The sequence below is a fragment of the Hippocampus zosterae genome, chromosome 19 (assembly GCF_025434085.1).
Source record: "Hippocampus zosterae strain Florida chromosome 19, ASM2543408v3, whole genome shotgun sequence".
Classification (NCBI taxonomy): Eukaryota; Metazoa; Chordata; class Actinopteri; order Syngnathiformes; family Syngnathidae; genus Hippocampus; species Hippocampus zosterae.
Genome location: NC_067469.1, coordinates 11,042,305 through 11,058,639, shown reverse-complemented (window position 1 = coordinate 11,058,639; position 16,335 = coordinate 11,042,305). Strand labels below are relative to the sequence as shown.

At 42.0% G+C, this 16,335-nt stretch overlaps 1 protein-coding gene across 1 annotated transcript in view; it reads right to left on the bottom strand.

Moving 5' to 3' along the window:
* The window catches only part of lama4 (laminin, alpha 4), a 60,764-nt gene extending 49,148 nt beyond the window's left edge, over positions 1-11,616 (bottom strand). The window contains exons 1-6 of the mRNA XM_052052124.1: positions 11,279-11,616; positions 6,170-6,271; positions 3,706-3,833; positions 3,518-3,598; positions 2,610-2,824; positions 1,014-1,114 (exon numbers count right to left, since the gene is read on the bottom strand). Coding sequence (XP_051908084.1) covers positions 1,014-1,114; positions 2,610-2,824; positions 3,518-3,598; positions 3,706-3,833; positions 6,170-6,271; positions 11,279-11,386 — 735 coding nt within the window. The 5' untranslated portion in view covers positions 11,387-11,616. The remainder of the gene's footprint in view (positions 1-1,013; positions 1,115-2,609; positions 2,825-3,517; positions 3,599-3,705; positions 3,834-6,169; positions 6,272-11,278) is intronic.
* Between the last annotated feature and the right edge of the window lie 4,719 nt (positions 11,617-16,335).

Genomic DNA, 16,335 nt, shown 5'->3' with positions numbered 1-16,335 from the left:
GTGGTGATAGTGTCTGGGTTTGAGTCTGGCATCAAGTATTTGACAAAAAAAGGGATTCGGGTATTAAAAAAAAGTACAACTAATACAAATTCCTCAATCTTGAAGAATAATAGCTCAGAACATTGACGGGTCTTCAGAACATGAACAAAATTGGTAACCCGGTCCTTTCTCTGATCTCTCTGGTACTTTGCATACTTCTCAGCATCTAATTTCTTTAGCAACGCAACATTCTATGTGCATTCAGGTTATGTCGGGATGCCTCTCTGCTTCTTGAATTTGGTTGTTCTCATCGCCAACCTTACTCTTCAAAGCAGGTTTAGAAAAATACATTACTGGCACAGGGTGACAGGATATCTTTTCCTTTCACTTCAGAATTACGTTTCTCTGAACGATGTCTTGAGTCTGAGCTATGGTAGCCTATGAGTGATGAAGAAACACACACATACACACACAAAGCGGTCCAGCAATAACATGGCAAAAAAGGTGGGGACTCCAACATTCAACTTTGATGTCCAATTGGGTGCTGAACACTGTCATCCTGCAAATGGCCCCCAGGGCATGAGTTTGAGACCCCGGATATAGATGTACATGTGGATATGTACCTGGCTGACCAGCGAATAGTGAAGATCTGGTACATTTTTGTGTCCCCCGCTCACTGAATATTATTGGGTTTGTACGTACCATATTTTCTGCACTATGAGGCACTTCGGATTATAAGGCGCACCATCAATGAATGGCCATTACAAAACTGTTTCCAAATATAGGGTGTGTTGCATTATAATGCGCATAGATTAGAACCTACAATAGTGGCTGTGCTATGTATCCATGAGATGTCAACCTTTTATTCTGTATTTATTTTGGTCAGGAATTCTGAAAACTCAAATGGTGTACTTGTGCTACGACTAAAAATGTGTGTCTTCTCTTGTTTAATTTTTTTCATCTCCCAATTAACTCCATAAATTAAATAATTTATCTTAATGAACCATTTACCAGCGGGACCAGGTTTGTCTTACCTCACAGCGGTCACAGAGTCGTCCGGTGACGCCTGGTTTGCAGTGACACACTCCGGTTCTGTCATCACATGATGATGTGCCGCATTTATTGCACTCACACTCTAAGAGAGACACAAGACACACAGCATTGAGTTACAGGTTAATATATGTCACGGGCATTGTGAAAAGTTTATTTTTGGAATTGCAACGTCTCAACAAGAGGCTTCATATCATGAAAACCATGTGTTCACACATGTTGCTCATATGGAAAAAAAAACACACACAAGAAAATAACTATTTTGCTGGAAAGTACTTAATGTATTCAAACATTGTGTAAAACGTTAAAAAAAACACTAAAAAACTAAAACAAAAAAAAACAATACAATGATTTGTACATACATTTTAACCAAATTCAATTTAATACAGCGGTACCTCTACTAACGAATGTCTCTTAATATGAAATTTTCTAGTTACTAAACGTCTCAACAGTAAAATATTGTCTCTAGTTCCGAGAGAAATTTCAAGGTACGAAAGGTAAAAATACAGTATGGGCTGCTTCTCGCAGCTCTGAGTTTCCTGAACGCAACATACTTATAGCTGCTCTGTTATTGGCTATTACCGAACATCATGCTGGCATCCCATTGGCTAAGAGAGACTTCTACCTTACATGCCTAAGTGTGTAGACACACAGATATGTGTCGATGCATCGTCCTCGTCATTCGTCCCTCGGGCCGTGAGGTGTTCCGATAGTTGTACGTAAATATGAATCACCCAGAGAAAGTGTTTACCAGTCGGGTGATAGCACACTATGCTGATGTTTGCCTTGGACATTTTTGAAGGATCGTTAAAAGCTGACAAAAGCAAACGTCCTTGGATTAGTTCTTTACAAAACGCCAGGCAAAAACTACTGAAAATGTCCAAGGCAAACATCAGCATTGTGAGCGATCGAACAACTGGTGAACGCGTTTTCTGGGTGATTCACATTTACGTAAAACTAACAGAACGCATCATGGCGCAAGGGGCGAATGACAAGGACACTGTATATATACACATATCTATCTATCTGTCTATCTACACACTTAGACACATACGGTAGGGGTCCTTCTTAGCCAATGGGATGCCAGGAAGATGCTCAGGAATAGCCAATGGCAGAGCAGCTTTAAGTATGTTGCGTTCAGGAAACACAGAGCTGCGAGGAGCAATCCATGCTGTATTTTTTTACCTTTGTGATCTTGAAATTTCTTTTGTAACAAGAGGCAATATTTACCTGTTGCGTTGTTTCGTAACTTGAAAATTTTGTATGAAGAGACATTTGTAAGCAGAGTTACCACTGTATCTTGTTTTTGAAGTATGTTCATTTGAGAAAAGGTTGAAAACGATTTGCAAATCCTTTTAAGTATGTATTTTCAAAAACACCCACATGTCATTGGAATTGGAGTTTTGAAGGTAACACAATATCTCTTGTCATTGTGTGTTCAAAGAATTATGAGCATGTTTTACCCATAGCAACTATGTCAATCCTTTAGAATTCCAAAGCAGTTCTACATACATTCAGGTCTGTTATTGGACCATCACAAATTTAATTCACTGTGTAAGCATTCCAAAGTGCACCCGAACCTCTGCAGTTCTTGGCACCGATGGCATCACCGTAGAAACCCTGTGCACACCTCTCACAATTTGGCCCGCCAGTGTTGCCCCAGCAATGCTGGCAATGGCCGGTCACATTGTGGCACCAATTAAAGATCAAGTTTGGGTCAGAGTTGTCATTACAGTCACATCTCTTGCAGGAACCACCAACTGTCATTGGCATGCCATAGTAACCCGGAGCACACCTAGATGGAGAAAATGCCGTTAATACAATGAAGTAACCTTTTGGTTTTGGTTTACAATCAATTATGTTTTGTTTTTAAATTTTAGTGTGGTGCCCATTGAGTTTATACATATTCTGAACATGTTAATGAAAAACGTTGCTTGTAACAATCTTTGTGTATAACTCTGTGTGTGTACGTGTGTGATTTGTGTGTGTGAGACACATTAAATAGAGAAAGGAATCCTAATAACCTTGTCGCTAGATCAAGTGGAAGTTGACTAAAAGGACAGTGACCAAAATTGAAAATACAAATGTATTTCTGAATTCTTGGATTGACTTCATATTTTTGTGGGCCTGACTCAAACTAATAGTGTGGAATTTTTTCTCACTTAATGTGGTATTCTATTATTGAAGAATATGAGGCCTTCATTGCTGTCAAGCTCAAGCCAGCACAATCAAATGTAACATTTCGCAATGCATGTGGCATGGGTAACTCAAACCTATGGTTCAGTTATTTTGATTGGTAGATGAGAGGATATAGAGGAATAAAGCAAAATTTCAGAAAATGAAAGAAATAATATAAATAATGAGGGTGGTCTGGAGGGGGAACGACATACATTGTCTTTGTCAATCTCTTCTATGCACAAGTGCTTGTCGACCTCTGTGGATGATACATGTTGAATGCTGTGGCAACATAAGCCTACCCAGTACTCACCTCTCACAGATATGTCCAGCATAACCCTCTTTGCACTTACACCGTTGAATGTCACCCTGCCTGTCACAATGGACTGCAAAACTGGCCAGAAAAAAAAAATAAAAACACAGGCAAAATTATTTCAAATACTGCGCACCACTCAGCAATATTGAACTTTCAGTGTGAAGATAAAGTACAGACATGCATACTTATTTGAGGGGACAGAGAGAGGGCAGGCGCAGGGTTGGCAGCTATGGCGTCCAACCTGGCTTGGTGCCAGCATGTAGCCATCTTCGCAGATTTCACAAAAATCACCCATACTGTGATCGCTGCAATTCTGAAAGGGTCCAAGTACAACAGATCAGATTTTTTAAGACCTAAAATTGACATGAGTGATCTTGTGACAAGTAAGAAGCCTCTCCTAAGTGTGACCCTGGAGGCTCGTAGTTCCTTACAGTTTGAAGAAAAATTATGTAGACCCTTTGGAAATTCCTGAATGTCTGACTACATTTCAGATATATAGGTCACAAAAATGGACTGAGGGAGTGTTCTTATAACTCATCGGCTGCAATATTGTGTCCATGTTTTTACTGTGAACACCACGTGTAAACCCCTACATGCGACATCACCTTATTGTAGTGGTGGGGTTTGAGTGGCCAAATGATCCTTGACCTGGGTTATCTGGGGCTTAATGGTAGTGGCTGGGTTACCAATGAAAAACAGGTCCAAGGTGAGTGACTAGACAAAGACTGGCTAAGGGACAATTTATGATGAATAAGAAAATTGCATCCAGTTTCCGCTTGCCTTAGAATTAGACTTAGATTTGTTCTTGGTTTTACTGTTTGGTGTTTTCTACCGCCTTTATTACCGATTTGTGTTACTGTTTATTGTGCATGTTAATTTGCTCCATGTACAGCACTTTGTATGCAGCGATGGCTGTTTGAAAGTGCTCTATAAATACTGTTGACTTGACTTGACTTGCCTCCTTCTGGAGCCAGGCTGGAGGTGGGGCTCGAAAGCAAGCGTCTACTGGCCAGACCTTCACTCACGGGGCCCGGCCGGTCTCACCCCAAAAGGACAAAATTGATCCCCCTTCCTTTGGGCTAACCCCCTAAGGGAGTGGCCAAAGTGTTCGGGTGAATAGTAAACTGGTTGGCGGTCAAAGGCAGAACCTTCTTGGTCCAATCCCCATGTAGAGAAACTGGATCTCGGGACGTGAAATGTCTCCTCTCTAGCAGGGAAAGTTCCGACTAGATATAGCTGGACTCGCCGCCGCACAATGCGGTACCCATCAGCTCTGGTACCCATCCTCTTGAGAGGGGTTGGACACTTTTCCACTCAGGCGTTGCCCACGGTGACAAGAGAAGGTAGAAGGTGAAGTAGAAGGTGAGAAGGTAACCACCTCCAGAATTCAGGTTACAGAACGGATCCTGAACATTGTTTGTGCTTATGGTTTAGTGTAGTTCGGAGTACCCACCCTTTTTGGAGTCGTTGGAAGGAGTGCTGGAGAGTGCTGATTGATACTAGTGATTTCAATGCTCACTTGGGCACTGACAGTGAGACGTTGAGGTGTGTGTTTGGGTGAAATGGCTCCCCCGGTCACAACCCGAGCTGTCCTGATCAGAACAGTTATGCTACTGGACTCCTGTGCTCGTCATGGATTGTCCTTCATGTACACCATGTTCAAACATACAGTAAGGGTGTCCATATGTACACTTTGTACCAGGACACCCTTAGCCACAGTTCGATGATTGACTTTGTGGTCGTATCATCGGATTTGCGGCCGCATGTTTTCCACACTCGGGTGAAAAGAGGGCCGGAACTGCCAACTGATCACAACCTGGCAGTGAATTGGCTCCAATGGTGGGGGAAGATGCTGGTCCGTATTGTGAGGGTTTGTTGGGAACATCTGGCAGAATTCCTTGTCAGAAAGAATTTCAACTCCCACCTCCCACCAGAATTTCAACCACATCCCGGATTAGGTGGCTAACATTGAGGTTGATCAGTGCAGTGTCTGCTGTGATGCAGACTCTGTATCTGTCTGTCATGGAGAATAAGGAGCTGAGCTGAAAGGTGACATAGTCCTACCCTCACTCATGGTCACAAGCTGCGGGTCGTGACCGAAAGAACAAGATCTAGAACACAAGCTGCCGAAATGAGTATGCACAACTGTGTGAATCTCCTCAACCAAATGCTGACTATAGTTGGACAACAGTTGAACCTCTCAAAACAGTTAGACTTTAGCAATATTCTCGGGATGTGGTGCGACAACATCCCAATTGGGTTGAGTTCAGGACTCTTGGTAAATGTGCAAATTGTTTGTTCATTCAATGATAAGCAACATACGAGGCCCCGAGAAAGCAAAAATAGAGCTCTCTCTAAGTCTTTTGCTGACACTCAAGGATTTCTCCTCTTATTGTGCACAGGTCATTAGCCATGAAGTTCACATACTTTTCTCCCTGCATTATGAATATTTCTATGCCGCTTCCAATAAAAACATGGAAACGCACGAGGTTGTGTGGCATTAGCTTGAGGAGATTGCGTTTTTCTCTTGTGCCTTTTTTTGACCAATTTATGCAAAGTGATCAGAAATGTACTGTATGTAGCCAACACTTACTGAAATAAATCAACATTATGTCTTTGATACAAACATGTCATGTAAGATTAACTTACAAAGCAAATGCCTGTGATGTCCTCACAGTGATCAGCATGGCCTTTGCAGTTACAGGGCAAGCATTTGTTTTGCTCACTAAGGAAAAATCCCTTAGCGCAAACCTAAGGAGCAGACAAGAATATCAATTAAAAACTATAAGAAAACAATAAACTATCATGGGAAAAAAATATATTTCATAATTAAAAAGTAATGATGCTGTTCTTGTGTCTCTCCAGCAAGTGGCAGTGGAGGGCTTTTCCTCCAGCATTCACACCTGCTGCTGATTTGATCATCTAGTTAAGACATACTGTATATTTAAGGACTTCCCAAGTGCCAAATCGGTGTCTGCTTATTGATATTGTTGCTGTTCTTGCTCAAGTGTTATTCTCAAGACCTCTCGATCTCGTCATTGTTTTTGTTCTCTAGTCTCTCGCCTTGTAAGTATTTTATGTTATTTTGTCTTTGATCATGCTCATGTTTTTGTTTCATGAAATTGAACTCAAGTCATTTCGTTTATAATCTCGGATTTCCTTGCTTCAGCAAGCGCTTTTTGTTAATGTATTGTTTTTCCTGGTTCTTTTTGATCAGCGAATTCTGTTTATACTTTGTCAGTGTGGTGTGGGTTTTTTTGGGGGGTATTAAATAATTATTTTTGGGCATACTTTTGTTTATGTCTGCATTTGTGGGATCGAATCGCCATTCAGTTCATTGCCGAACTGTGTCACAAAAAGATAAAGGCAAAATATGCTAGGTTCTTTCTTTCTGTTTTGATTTACTTTTTGCACTCGGATAATAAAGTTTGAACACACATGATTTACAGTAGTGAAAATCCAGCCGAATTGCATGTGCTAAATTTGCATGTTCTCCCCGTGCCTGCAGGGGTTTTTTTCCCGTATTCTCCGGTTTCCTCCCACATTCCAAAAACATGCGTGGCAGGCTAATGACACACTTGAAATTGTCCCCAAGTGTGACTGTGAACAGGGATGGTTGTTCGTCTATGTGTGCCCTGCAATTGGCTGGCAACCAATTCATGGTGTCCCCCACCTACTGCCCGAAGACAGCTGGGATGGGCTCCAGCACACCCCGCGACCCTTGTGAGGATAAAGCGGATCAGAAAATGTATGAATGGATGGATGAATAATTGATTTCAATTTCCCGCATCACTCCTTAAATTCATGAGACATTTTCAAATTCTTTAGTCATGTTGTCTTAGATTTAAGTGCAGTATTCATGTTTGAGTTAAGTTTACCCATTTGACATTGTTACACAAACGCATTCCCAAAATGACAAAATTCCCAATGACTTACTTCATGGCTCATACTCGCAATTTACTTTCCTTTCAGTGTCATTTTAATTTTGATTTGGTCAGGTTGATTCACTTTGTTCACCTTTTTCACTGGACAGCAAGATGTTTACGGCACCAGATATGTCACATAATCCCGCAAAAACTTTGCTTTAGCCAGTCAGAAAACAGTGAATATTTTAAAAAAAGGAACAGAAATTATTGCAGTCCAAGGACAGATTTCTGGCATTGTCATGGAAGGTTTTAAAGGCATGAGTAGTGTCTAGTGCAAGATTTTGAAACAACGTCACACAACATGGACTGTTAAATAAAACAGGATGTGACTCACCATGTCAACAAATACCCTTTGAAAAGGTAAATTGAATGCAGTTGTGTCTACAAAAACAACCATGGCAATTTTTGCTCAAAATATTCTTGTCATTAGTACAGCGTTTTCTTTATCAATTGGAGTAAACGGTTTAGATATGCTTATTTTTAAGGAGATCATACATAAGACAATGTACAGAATAGTTACAAAAAAAGACTAAAAGCAACACAACACAAAAAAAACCCAAGAATACTATATAAAGCAACTACAGAGCTATAGCAAAGCAAGAAGAAAACGTACTTTGTACCTCTGATCGTTATTTATACAACGCTTTAAAACCACCAAAAAAGGTTTTGCATAAAGATATACTGTATAAAAATCTAATCTTTCAAGACAATAAAACATCATTTATAAACAGTTTCGAGCAGTAAAAACAGACAAGACAATAAAACTAGGCCTCAAAATCTTATGCTGTGTCAAACACCAAATTTCATAATCTGGTACCACAGACGGAAAAAGCCCTTTCCCCTATGAGCTTCTGATGATCCGAGGCACTGCAAAGTAGGGATAGAGCAGCTTAGAAAAGTAAAACAGGGTAGGCAAGACCATTTCGGTGTTTGAATGGAAACTGTAAATGGAGATGAGACACATTTTCCATTTCCCATCTAAACATGAACCTAATTCTTCTCCCAAAAGCTGTCCAAAATGTGAAAAATAACATTTGGGACAGAGTATCTGTTATTTACCATTACTAAAGTCACCTAAAGTGTTTGGACGCGGTTCAGACCTTGGCTCTTTGACCACAGTATGACATGTGAAACAGCTGCAGTGCTTAGGCGATCGAGAATGCATGGGAAGGGGGTGGAAGTGCTTATAGGAGATGAAGCAGATGGTCAGCAAATGTCGCTCTGCTCCATCAAGATCTAAATCCAGAGTTTGAATTATATGGGAGCAAAAGTATACATTAGTTCCCATAAACTCAACTCAATGTTATTTATAGAGCACATATCAATATATATACAAATAAAGACGCAAGCCTAATTAAAGGCTTACATCTATAATTAGAGCATAATGAAACTATTGTCCAATATAAAATTGTTTTTTCCATGTCGAAAAAAACCCCCAAACTTTTCATGTTAATGAGTAATTTAAATCACTCTATCCCCAAGCCACAAGTGGCACTTTCTGCCCAACATATAATCAAAAACGTCATTTGTCTATGGGCACAATTTAGTTGTGCATGAATGAAAAAAAAAAAAGATTCTACAAAACCTGATTTAAAATGAGTTTGTAAGAAAGAAAAAAAAAGGTCCGGGACTAAAAGGAAGTCTATCACTTTGGTTTACTTTCTGCTTTAGCTTTGTGAATGTCTTTTTTAACTTTATATTACGGATTGTGAAATGGGAACCTTTTCTTGATAGACAATGGGGAAAATGTGTCTTTTTTTCCCAACACGTAATTAAAAGGGAAAAAAAGCATCTTTCTCTAAATGTACAGATCCCAGTGTGGTATTGAGCGCAATTCTGTCATGCTCCCTGTCGGAGTTGATATAGCTGAAGTTCTTTGTGGATGTAGTTTACGTAACTTCCTGCTCCTTTTGTCATTTGATGTTCTTCTTCGGAAGTTAGCTTATTGTGGTCAAGTTCCGCCACGCTGTTTTCCTTAATTGTCTGTGTATTGTTCAAGATGGTGCAAATACGTAATGCATTGTTGGGTCACGGGCAAGAGGACGAATAGGTATGAAAGAGGGAAACCGATTCCAGCATACTAAATATTTCATTTTTAATGTGACGTATGTAAAACAATGTCAATGTAATATTCAGTCATTTGATTTGAATTTGGCATCAGAATTGAGTGCAGCCACTAACTGTTTAACATCAGAGTGACCCTCCCACTATTCTAACTCTTCTGGATAACAAAGATGACATTCAGCAAGTCACAGTCTTTCAATTGTTCACACTTGTTTGACATCCTGTGTCACTGTGATTTGGCTTTGCTACGTCCTGAAGCTCTGTGTGTGTGTGTGTGTGTGTGCGTGTGTGTGTGTGTGTGTGTGTGTGTGTGTGTGTGTGTGTGTGTGTGTGTGTGTGTGTGTGTGTGTGTGTGTGTGTGTGTGTGTGTGTGTGTGTGTGTGTGCGTGTGTGTGTGAGGCAGAGCAGAAACGCTATCAAACACAAGAACATGTCTTGTCTCAGCAATTGAGTGTTCCTTCAAGTCAACACCCTCGCTGGTCTTCTGGGGCCATGCCCTCTCTTGAAATGTGAAGCCTCTTCACCAGTCAGCTAACAATCTCCAGAGTCTCCAGTTTTATAAAGATAATGTAAAAAGTGATGGAAGCTTTGCTTAGGTTGTGTGTGTTAATAATGTCGATCTAACTCATGCGTCTGTTTCCATCTTTCTGAAGATATGTTCAAGTCGAATCATCCCTGTTGATTCAATAATAACAGTGAGATTATTACATGTCATTTTGAATTCATGACCAGATGGAGATTCCTCCTGTGACCTTTGGAAGGGCGCTTAAACTCAGAACTTATTCATGCTAGCTCCCCCGGAATGTCCTTTATATGGGGGAAAAAATATGCGAGGTCGTGAGAATGTCATCTTAGCTGCACACAGTCAGTCTGTAGGAGTTGAGGCCAGCACTCAGAACACTCTGAGAAATATGGGGAGGGAAGAAATCCTCATTGGTTATGCTGTGAGAAATTGTTTTCCCATGTTTGGAATGACTTGTAAAAATCCTATTTGACGAAACGCCCAATCCTGGAGTAACGTGCATGGGCCATGTACACATACTGTAACTAACATAGCTGAATCCCAATCAAGAAATTGGACAATAAATTATTATTAGACATAGTATTTAACTAATTTGCAGAAGTTGAGATGGCACATGAAGTTGTGATCATATTGATATTCTAAAAATTCTGATTGTAAAATGGTACAAATGTGTGTAATGCCAAACAGAACGCAGCATATGTATCAAGCAATAAAAGAAATATAAGAGTTTATTGAACTCTTAATTATTAATACGGGAGAACAGTATTTGCAGTGTTTAGGTTATGCATTCATTCTTTGGAAATCACAAAATTCACAATATAAACCTCTGTGCATGAGCATGGTCATTAACAGGGAGTCATCATTTTAAATGTAATTTCTTTAAAATTAGAGTCAAATAAAACACGGGCTTTGGCATGAAAACAACACAGTATAGCATTTTCTGACAACATAGAGGAATAAAGTCAACACATTATTTTGCTTTTTGTTAGTCTGGGTGGGGCAAATGGCGCATTGCCATTGTGGAAGCACAAACGACAGAGTATTGAGGCTCTGCTCATGACATTACACATCTCAAGTTTACCCATAAGGGAATGGCGAAGCGATATAATTTAAAACAGCAGCATATTTCCATTCAGCAACATCCATCCTGGATGAACTGTGTTCACAATGAATACTATTACACTGGTGTCAAAAGTCAATGCTGGATAGCATTGTTTGGAAAACAGATCATAACAAATGACTTACTTTCAATGATCTCTGTTGCTCTGTTCCAAATCTGACAACAGACGATGAAGAGGCAATCCCAAAGAGAATGCCTAAAAGGCAGAGGAAGCGCATAGATTTGGTAGCCATATTTTGTGTTGGCTTAGAGGGCTCCCTTCTATCTGTGTCTGTCAGTACAGTCAGACAGTGGGAGACTCTCGGCGTAGCTCCCTGCGGTCAACTTTCCCACTGCTCCAATGTCTTGATTTGTCACTGTGCCTCGCAGTGGCCCCAGTCTGAGTAGAATAAACAAAGTTGTGTGAACTTCCTCCCTTTCTCTCCCTTACTGGCAGCTCTGAATCTTCTCACTTGGTCAAACCGCCCTCCCCCACTGCCTGAGCCAGTGTGTCTAAATCACATGCAGATGGAAAGGCAGGAAAATGGAAGACATGGGGTGAGAGAGCGAGAAGACAGATGGCAAGTTTGCCATTGCCCTTATGGTGATGTGGCTGTTATCTCAAAACGGCGCCGTTTTCATACATAATGTATTGCAGTGCTGTGATTGAAGTACCGGTAATTGTCCTCTTGTCAAATTATTTCTTTTTTTGCAGCACTTTAACAGTTAAGATCATTAAAGAAAAGTATATTGTTAGTCCATTCATATATAAGTCCGGGAGTGCAACAATGCTACATGCTATCAGCAGCCCGGTACATTCTGGGCTCCACTGTGCATTTTGAGTTGCTTGTTCTGGCTTTGTCAAACTGCGCGATGTTTTTGTCGTTCATGACAATCGCGCTGTCAGACGACCAGATAAATACCATTCTGTGTCACCGACCAGACCACGCTCAATCGCTGCCAGGGAGGCCACTCCCTCGCCAGCTGTTGCGAATTGCCAAAAAGACAAGGCTCACCAATAGAAAGGGACACATTGGTGAGCCGAATCTCTTCCCCTTCCTACTCCCAAACACGTGGACTAGATATGATTAACTCGTCAAAAGATCATTGCTTGTCCTGGTCCTGATCGACTCAGAGGCCGATGACAATTTAATCAACATTGACTATCTTCAAAATAACAAGCTCTCACTGTCTCTGCTATCCTCCCTCTAGAAGGTTCAAGCAATAGATGGAAGCCCCCTGAAAACGGTAACACGCCATACTACACTCCTTAACCTGGTTTTCCCCAGTAACCATCAAGAAATAGTTGAGTTTTATATACTATCCGCTCCACTCACACCTGTGATTTTAGGGATAACCTTGTTAACATTGCACAATCCCCACATTGACTGGGTCACAGGGATTATTCGGAACTGGATCAACCATTGCCACGCCCACTGTCTAAGGTCTGCACTACCCGCCAGATCCCCTGGCCCCGCCCACGCCTCAGAAGTTATTGACTTGAGTAACGTCCAAAGTAGACTACACTCGCCTAAACTCTACCACGGTAAAGAACAAGGATGAGCTGCCACTTCTTGACTCTGTTTTCAGCCCTCTTCATGATGCTACGGTGTCCTCCAAATTGGACTTGCGTAACACCTCCCACTTGGTGTGAATTCATGAGGACAATGAAAGGAAAACTGCCTTCAATACCCATTTAGCCCACGTTGAGTATCTGGTCATGCCCATTGGGCTGACAAAGTATTCCAATCTTGAGCAATTCTCTCAGTACATCACTGACCAAACAAGATGGTGTTTGTTTACCTTATTTCTTTTTTTTTTCTCGATCACAGAAGGAGCATGTGGATCACATGAGGGATTTTCTCAGGAGTCTGCTGGAAAATACGTTGTTTGTCAAGGCAGAGAAGTGTGAGTTTAATGTTTCCACTGTTAAATATGAGGGCTACGTGGTGGAAAAAGGGCAAATCAGGGTCAATCCTGCCCAAATCAAAGCAGTCAGTGTGTGGCCTCTTCCTGCCACTCATAAGCAGCTATGTTTTCTTTGGTTCTCTAATTTTTCAGGCGATTCATTCACAACTACAGCAGCATCGGTGCGCCTCTTACACGGTTGACCTCCAGTAAACTTCGCGTCACGTAGTCCACTGATGCTCAATGCGCTTTTGACCGTCGAAGAGATTTCTGTAAAGGCCTCAATTCTAGTTCACCCTGATCCCGAGCAGCAGATGTGGGTACAGGTGAACGTATCAGATTCAGGAGTGGGGGCCATGCTCAGTGCCTGCCTGCAGATCAGAAGGTGCACCCTGCACTTACTTATCCCAACATCTCTCCCCGGCTGAGTGCAATTATAAATGTAAATTGCTAGCGGTGGTTCTGGCTCTTCAGAAGTGGCGGCATTGGTTTGAGGGAGCGACCGAGGCTTTTATTGTCTCGACGGGCCATAAAAGTTTGTCTTACCTCTACTCTTGCAGGAGATGGTACTCCCTCCACACCCTTCGGCATTTTGACTTCACCGTCACCTACCGCCCTAGATCCCTGAATGGGAAGCCCGATGCCCTCTCCTTGCACTTCGCCTCTGAGGAGGCGGAGAACCACACTGAGACACTCCTCTCCTCTGAATGCGTGGTAGGGGGAGTCCACTGGTCAGTAGAACAGGAAGTGCTTGGCGCACTTGAGATGGCTCCCGATGGATGCCAGCCAGGGAAACGCCAAGTTCTACCTACCACCAGGACGCGTGTGCTTCTGTGGGGGCACACTTAATGTATCACACACCAGGGGTCCATCAGACCCTCGCTTATCCAGCAGCGCTTCTGGATAAGCGTTAAGCGATAAGCGAGTCTATGGCTGCAGATGATTGTGATTATGTCGCCTCATGCTCATTCTGCGCTCTCAACAAACCTTCTCCTCAAACTGGGGCAGGTCTCCTGCACTCTTTACCCATTCCTTCTCGGCCATGGTCTCACATCACAGTGGACTTTGTCACTGGTCTGTCCCTATCAGAGGGTTATTACACAAATCTCACTATCATTGATCAGTTCTTGAAGGCAGTTCATTTTGTTCCACTCCCCACCGCCCATAGAATTAACATGGACATTGTGTCGGACAGGGGTCCACAGTTCACCTCATGTCTGGAGGGACCTCGACCAGCCTTTTGGCAGGCTTTCACCCACAGACCAATGGGCAGACAGAACAAGCAAACCAAGACCAGGAGACCACCTCCCCTGGGTGGATTATACTCACATTTCACCGATCAGCACTGCGACAGGCATGTCCCCCTTCATGGTCAACTCGGGCTACCAACCCCCTCTATTCCCAGCCAGGATTCCAAAGTATTGTTTTGTGTTTTTTGTTATTGTAAAGTGTCCTTGGGTGTCTGGAAAGGCGCTTATAAATAAAATGTATTATTATTATTATTATTATTATTATTATAAAGTGGCAGCTTCCCAGCTGCATGTCTGCCTCATGCATCTTGTGCTTTGGATGTGAATTGAGGGTGCTAAGCCATCCTCCGGTATTTCAAAACTATACATATTAAATAACCACAGAAAAGTCCAGACCTGTATTCCTCCATCCATCCATCCATCCATCCATCCATCCATCCATCCAATTTCTTATCCATTTATCCGCACAAGGGTCGCTGGAGCCTATACCATACACCCTTAACTGGTTGCCAGCCAATCCAGGGCACATAGAGACGAACAACAATCCACACTTACACTCACACCTAGGGATAATTTTGAGTGTTCAAACGGCCTGCCATGCATGTTTTTAGAATGTGGGAGCAAACCAGAGTAGCCGGAGAAAATCCACCCAGGTAGAACATGCAAACTCCACACAGTGTGGGCGGCGCTGGGATCAAAGCCACAACCTCTGCACTGTGAGGTTGACGCTCTAAACACTGGGACGCCACCAACACCCCCAAACAAATATGTAAAAATATAAATCATATAGGATTTTTTTTTTTTTTTTAACGACGGCACACTGGATGACTGGTTAGGTTGTCTGCCTCACAGTGGAGAGGTCCAAGGTTTGAATCAGGCCTCCTGCCTTCCTGTCTGGAGTTTGTATGTTTTCCTTGTGCCAGTGTGGTTTTGGGTACTCTGGTTTCCTCCCACATTCCGAAAACATGTATTGTAGGTTGTTTGAATGCTCTAAATTGTCCCTACGTGTGATTGTGAGTGAATGTTTGTTTATCAATGTGTGCCCTGCAATTGCCTGGCAACCAATTCAAGGTGTATCCCGCCTGTTGCGCGAAGATGGTTGGGATAGACTCCAGCATATCTGCAACCCATGACGTTTGGTAATGGTCATGTGTTTTGGCATGGACACTGGTTTCCAAAAAAAAAAACCGTCTCAATGACACAACGCAATACGTACCTCTATCATCATAGGCTTTTGCTTGGCTTCCCCTCCATAAACTCGCTCCCTTCCTCTGTTGCAGCGCAACCGCCTGGGATGTGGTGACATCTCCGTGGCTTGCAGAGCCTGCTCAGTGCATCTGGGCTGTTTGATGAGGTGTATTCCAAATCTATACTGTGCTCCACTTACAGGAGCTTAGCCTGGGGTTGTTTTTTCCCTTTCCCCTTCCTTTAATCTTTTCATTTGAGAATGCAGTGCGCTGTAGAAGGTAACCCGGCAAACTCCTGTTCTGTATCCCTCTGTCGGTAATTGTTTTTCTGTCTCTTCTATTTTCTGTCTTCTTTTCTCTGTTCTGTTTAGGGTAGTACTTGATACTAAAAAAACTTAATTACACTTGCTCGTGGTTACTACACTATCTGTTTCTGAAGTTTCCCATACTTATTAGGCTGCTATTTTCTCAAATACACAAGAATCAAATTAAAATCATTTTCATGGTTCTTCATTTTTTGCATTAAACATTATGCATAAAAATTATTATTATTATTATTATTACATATAGTATTTACAAATATCCATTGGGCAGGGGTGACACACTGGTCAACTGGTTAGCACATACACCTCACAGTGCAGTGGTGAATGGTTTGGTTTGATTCCGGCTCCGGCCCTACCTGTGTGGAGTTTGCATGTTCTCCCCGTGCCTACGTGGGGTTTCTCTGGGTTTTCCAGTTTCCTCCCATATTCCAAAAACATGCATACCAGTTTAATGGAACAGTCTAACTTGTATGTCCTGTGTGTTGTCTGGCAACCAGTTCAGGGTGTATCGAATTCAGCTGGGATAGGCTCCAGC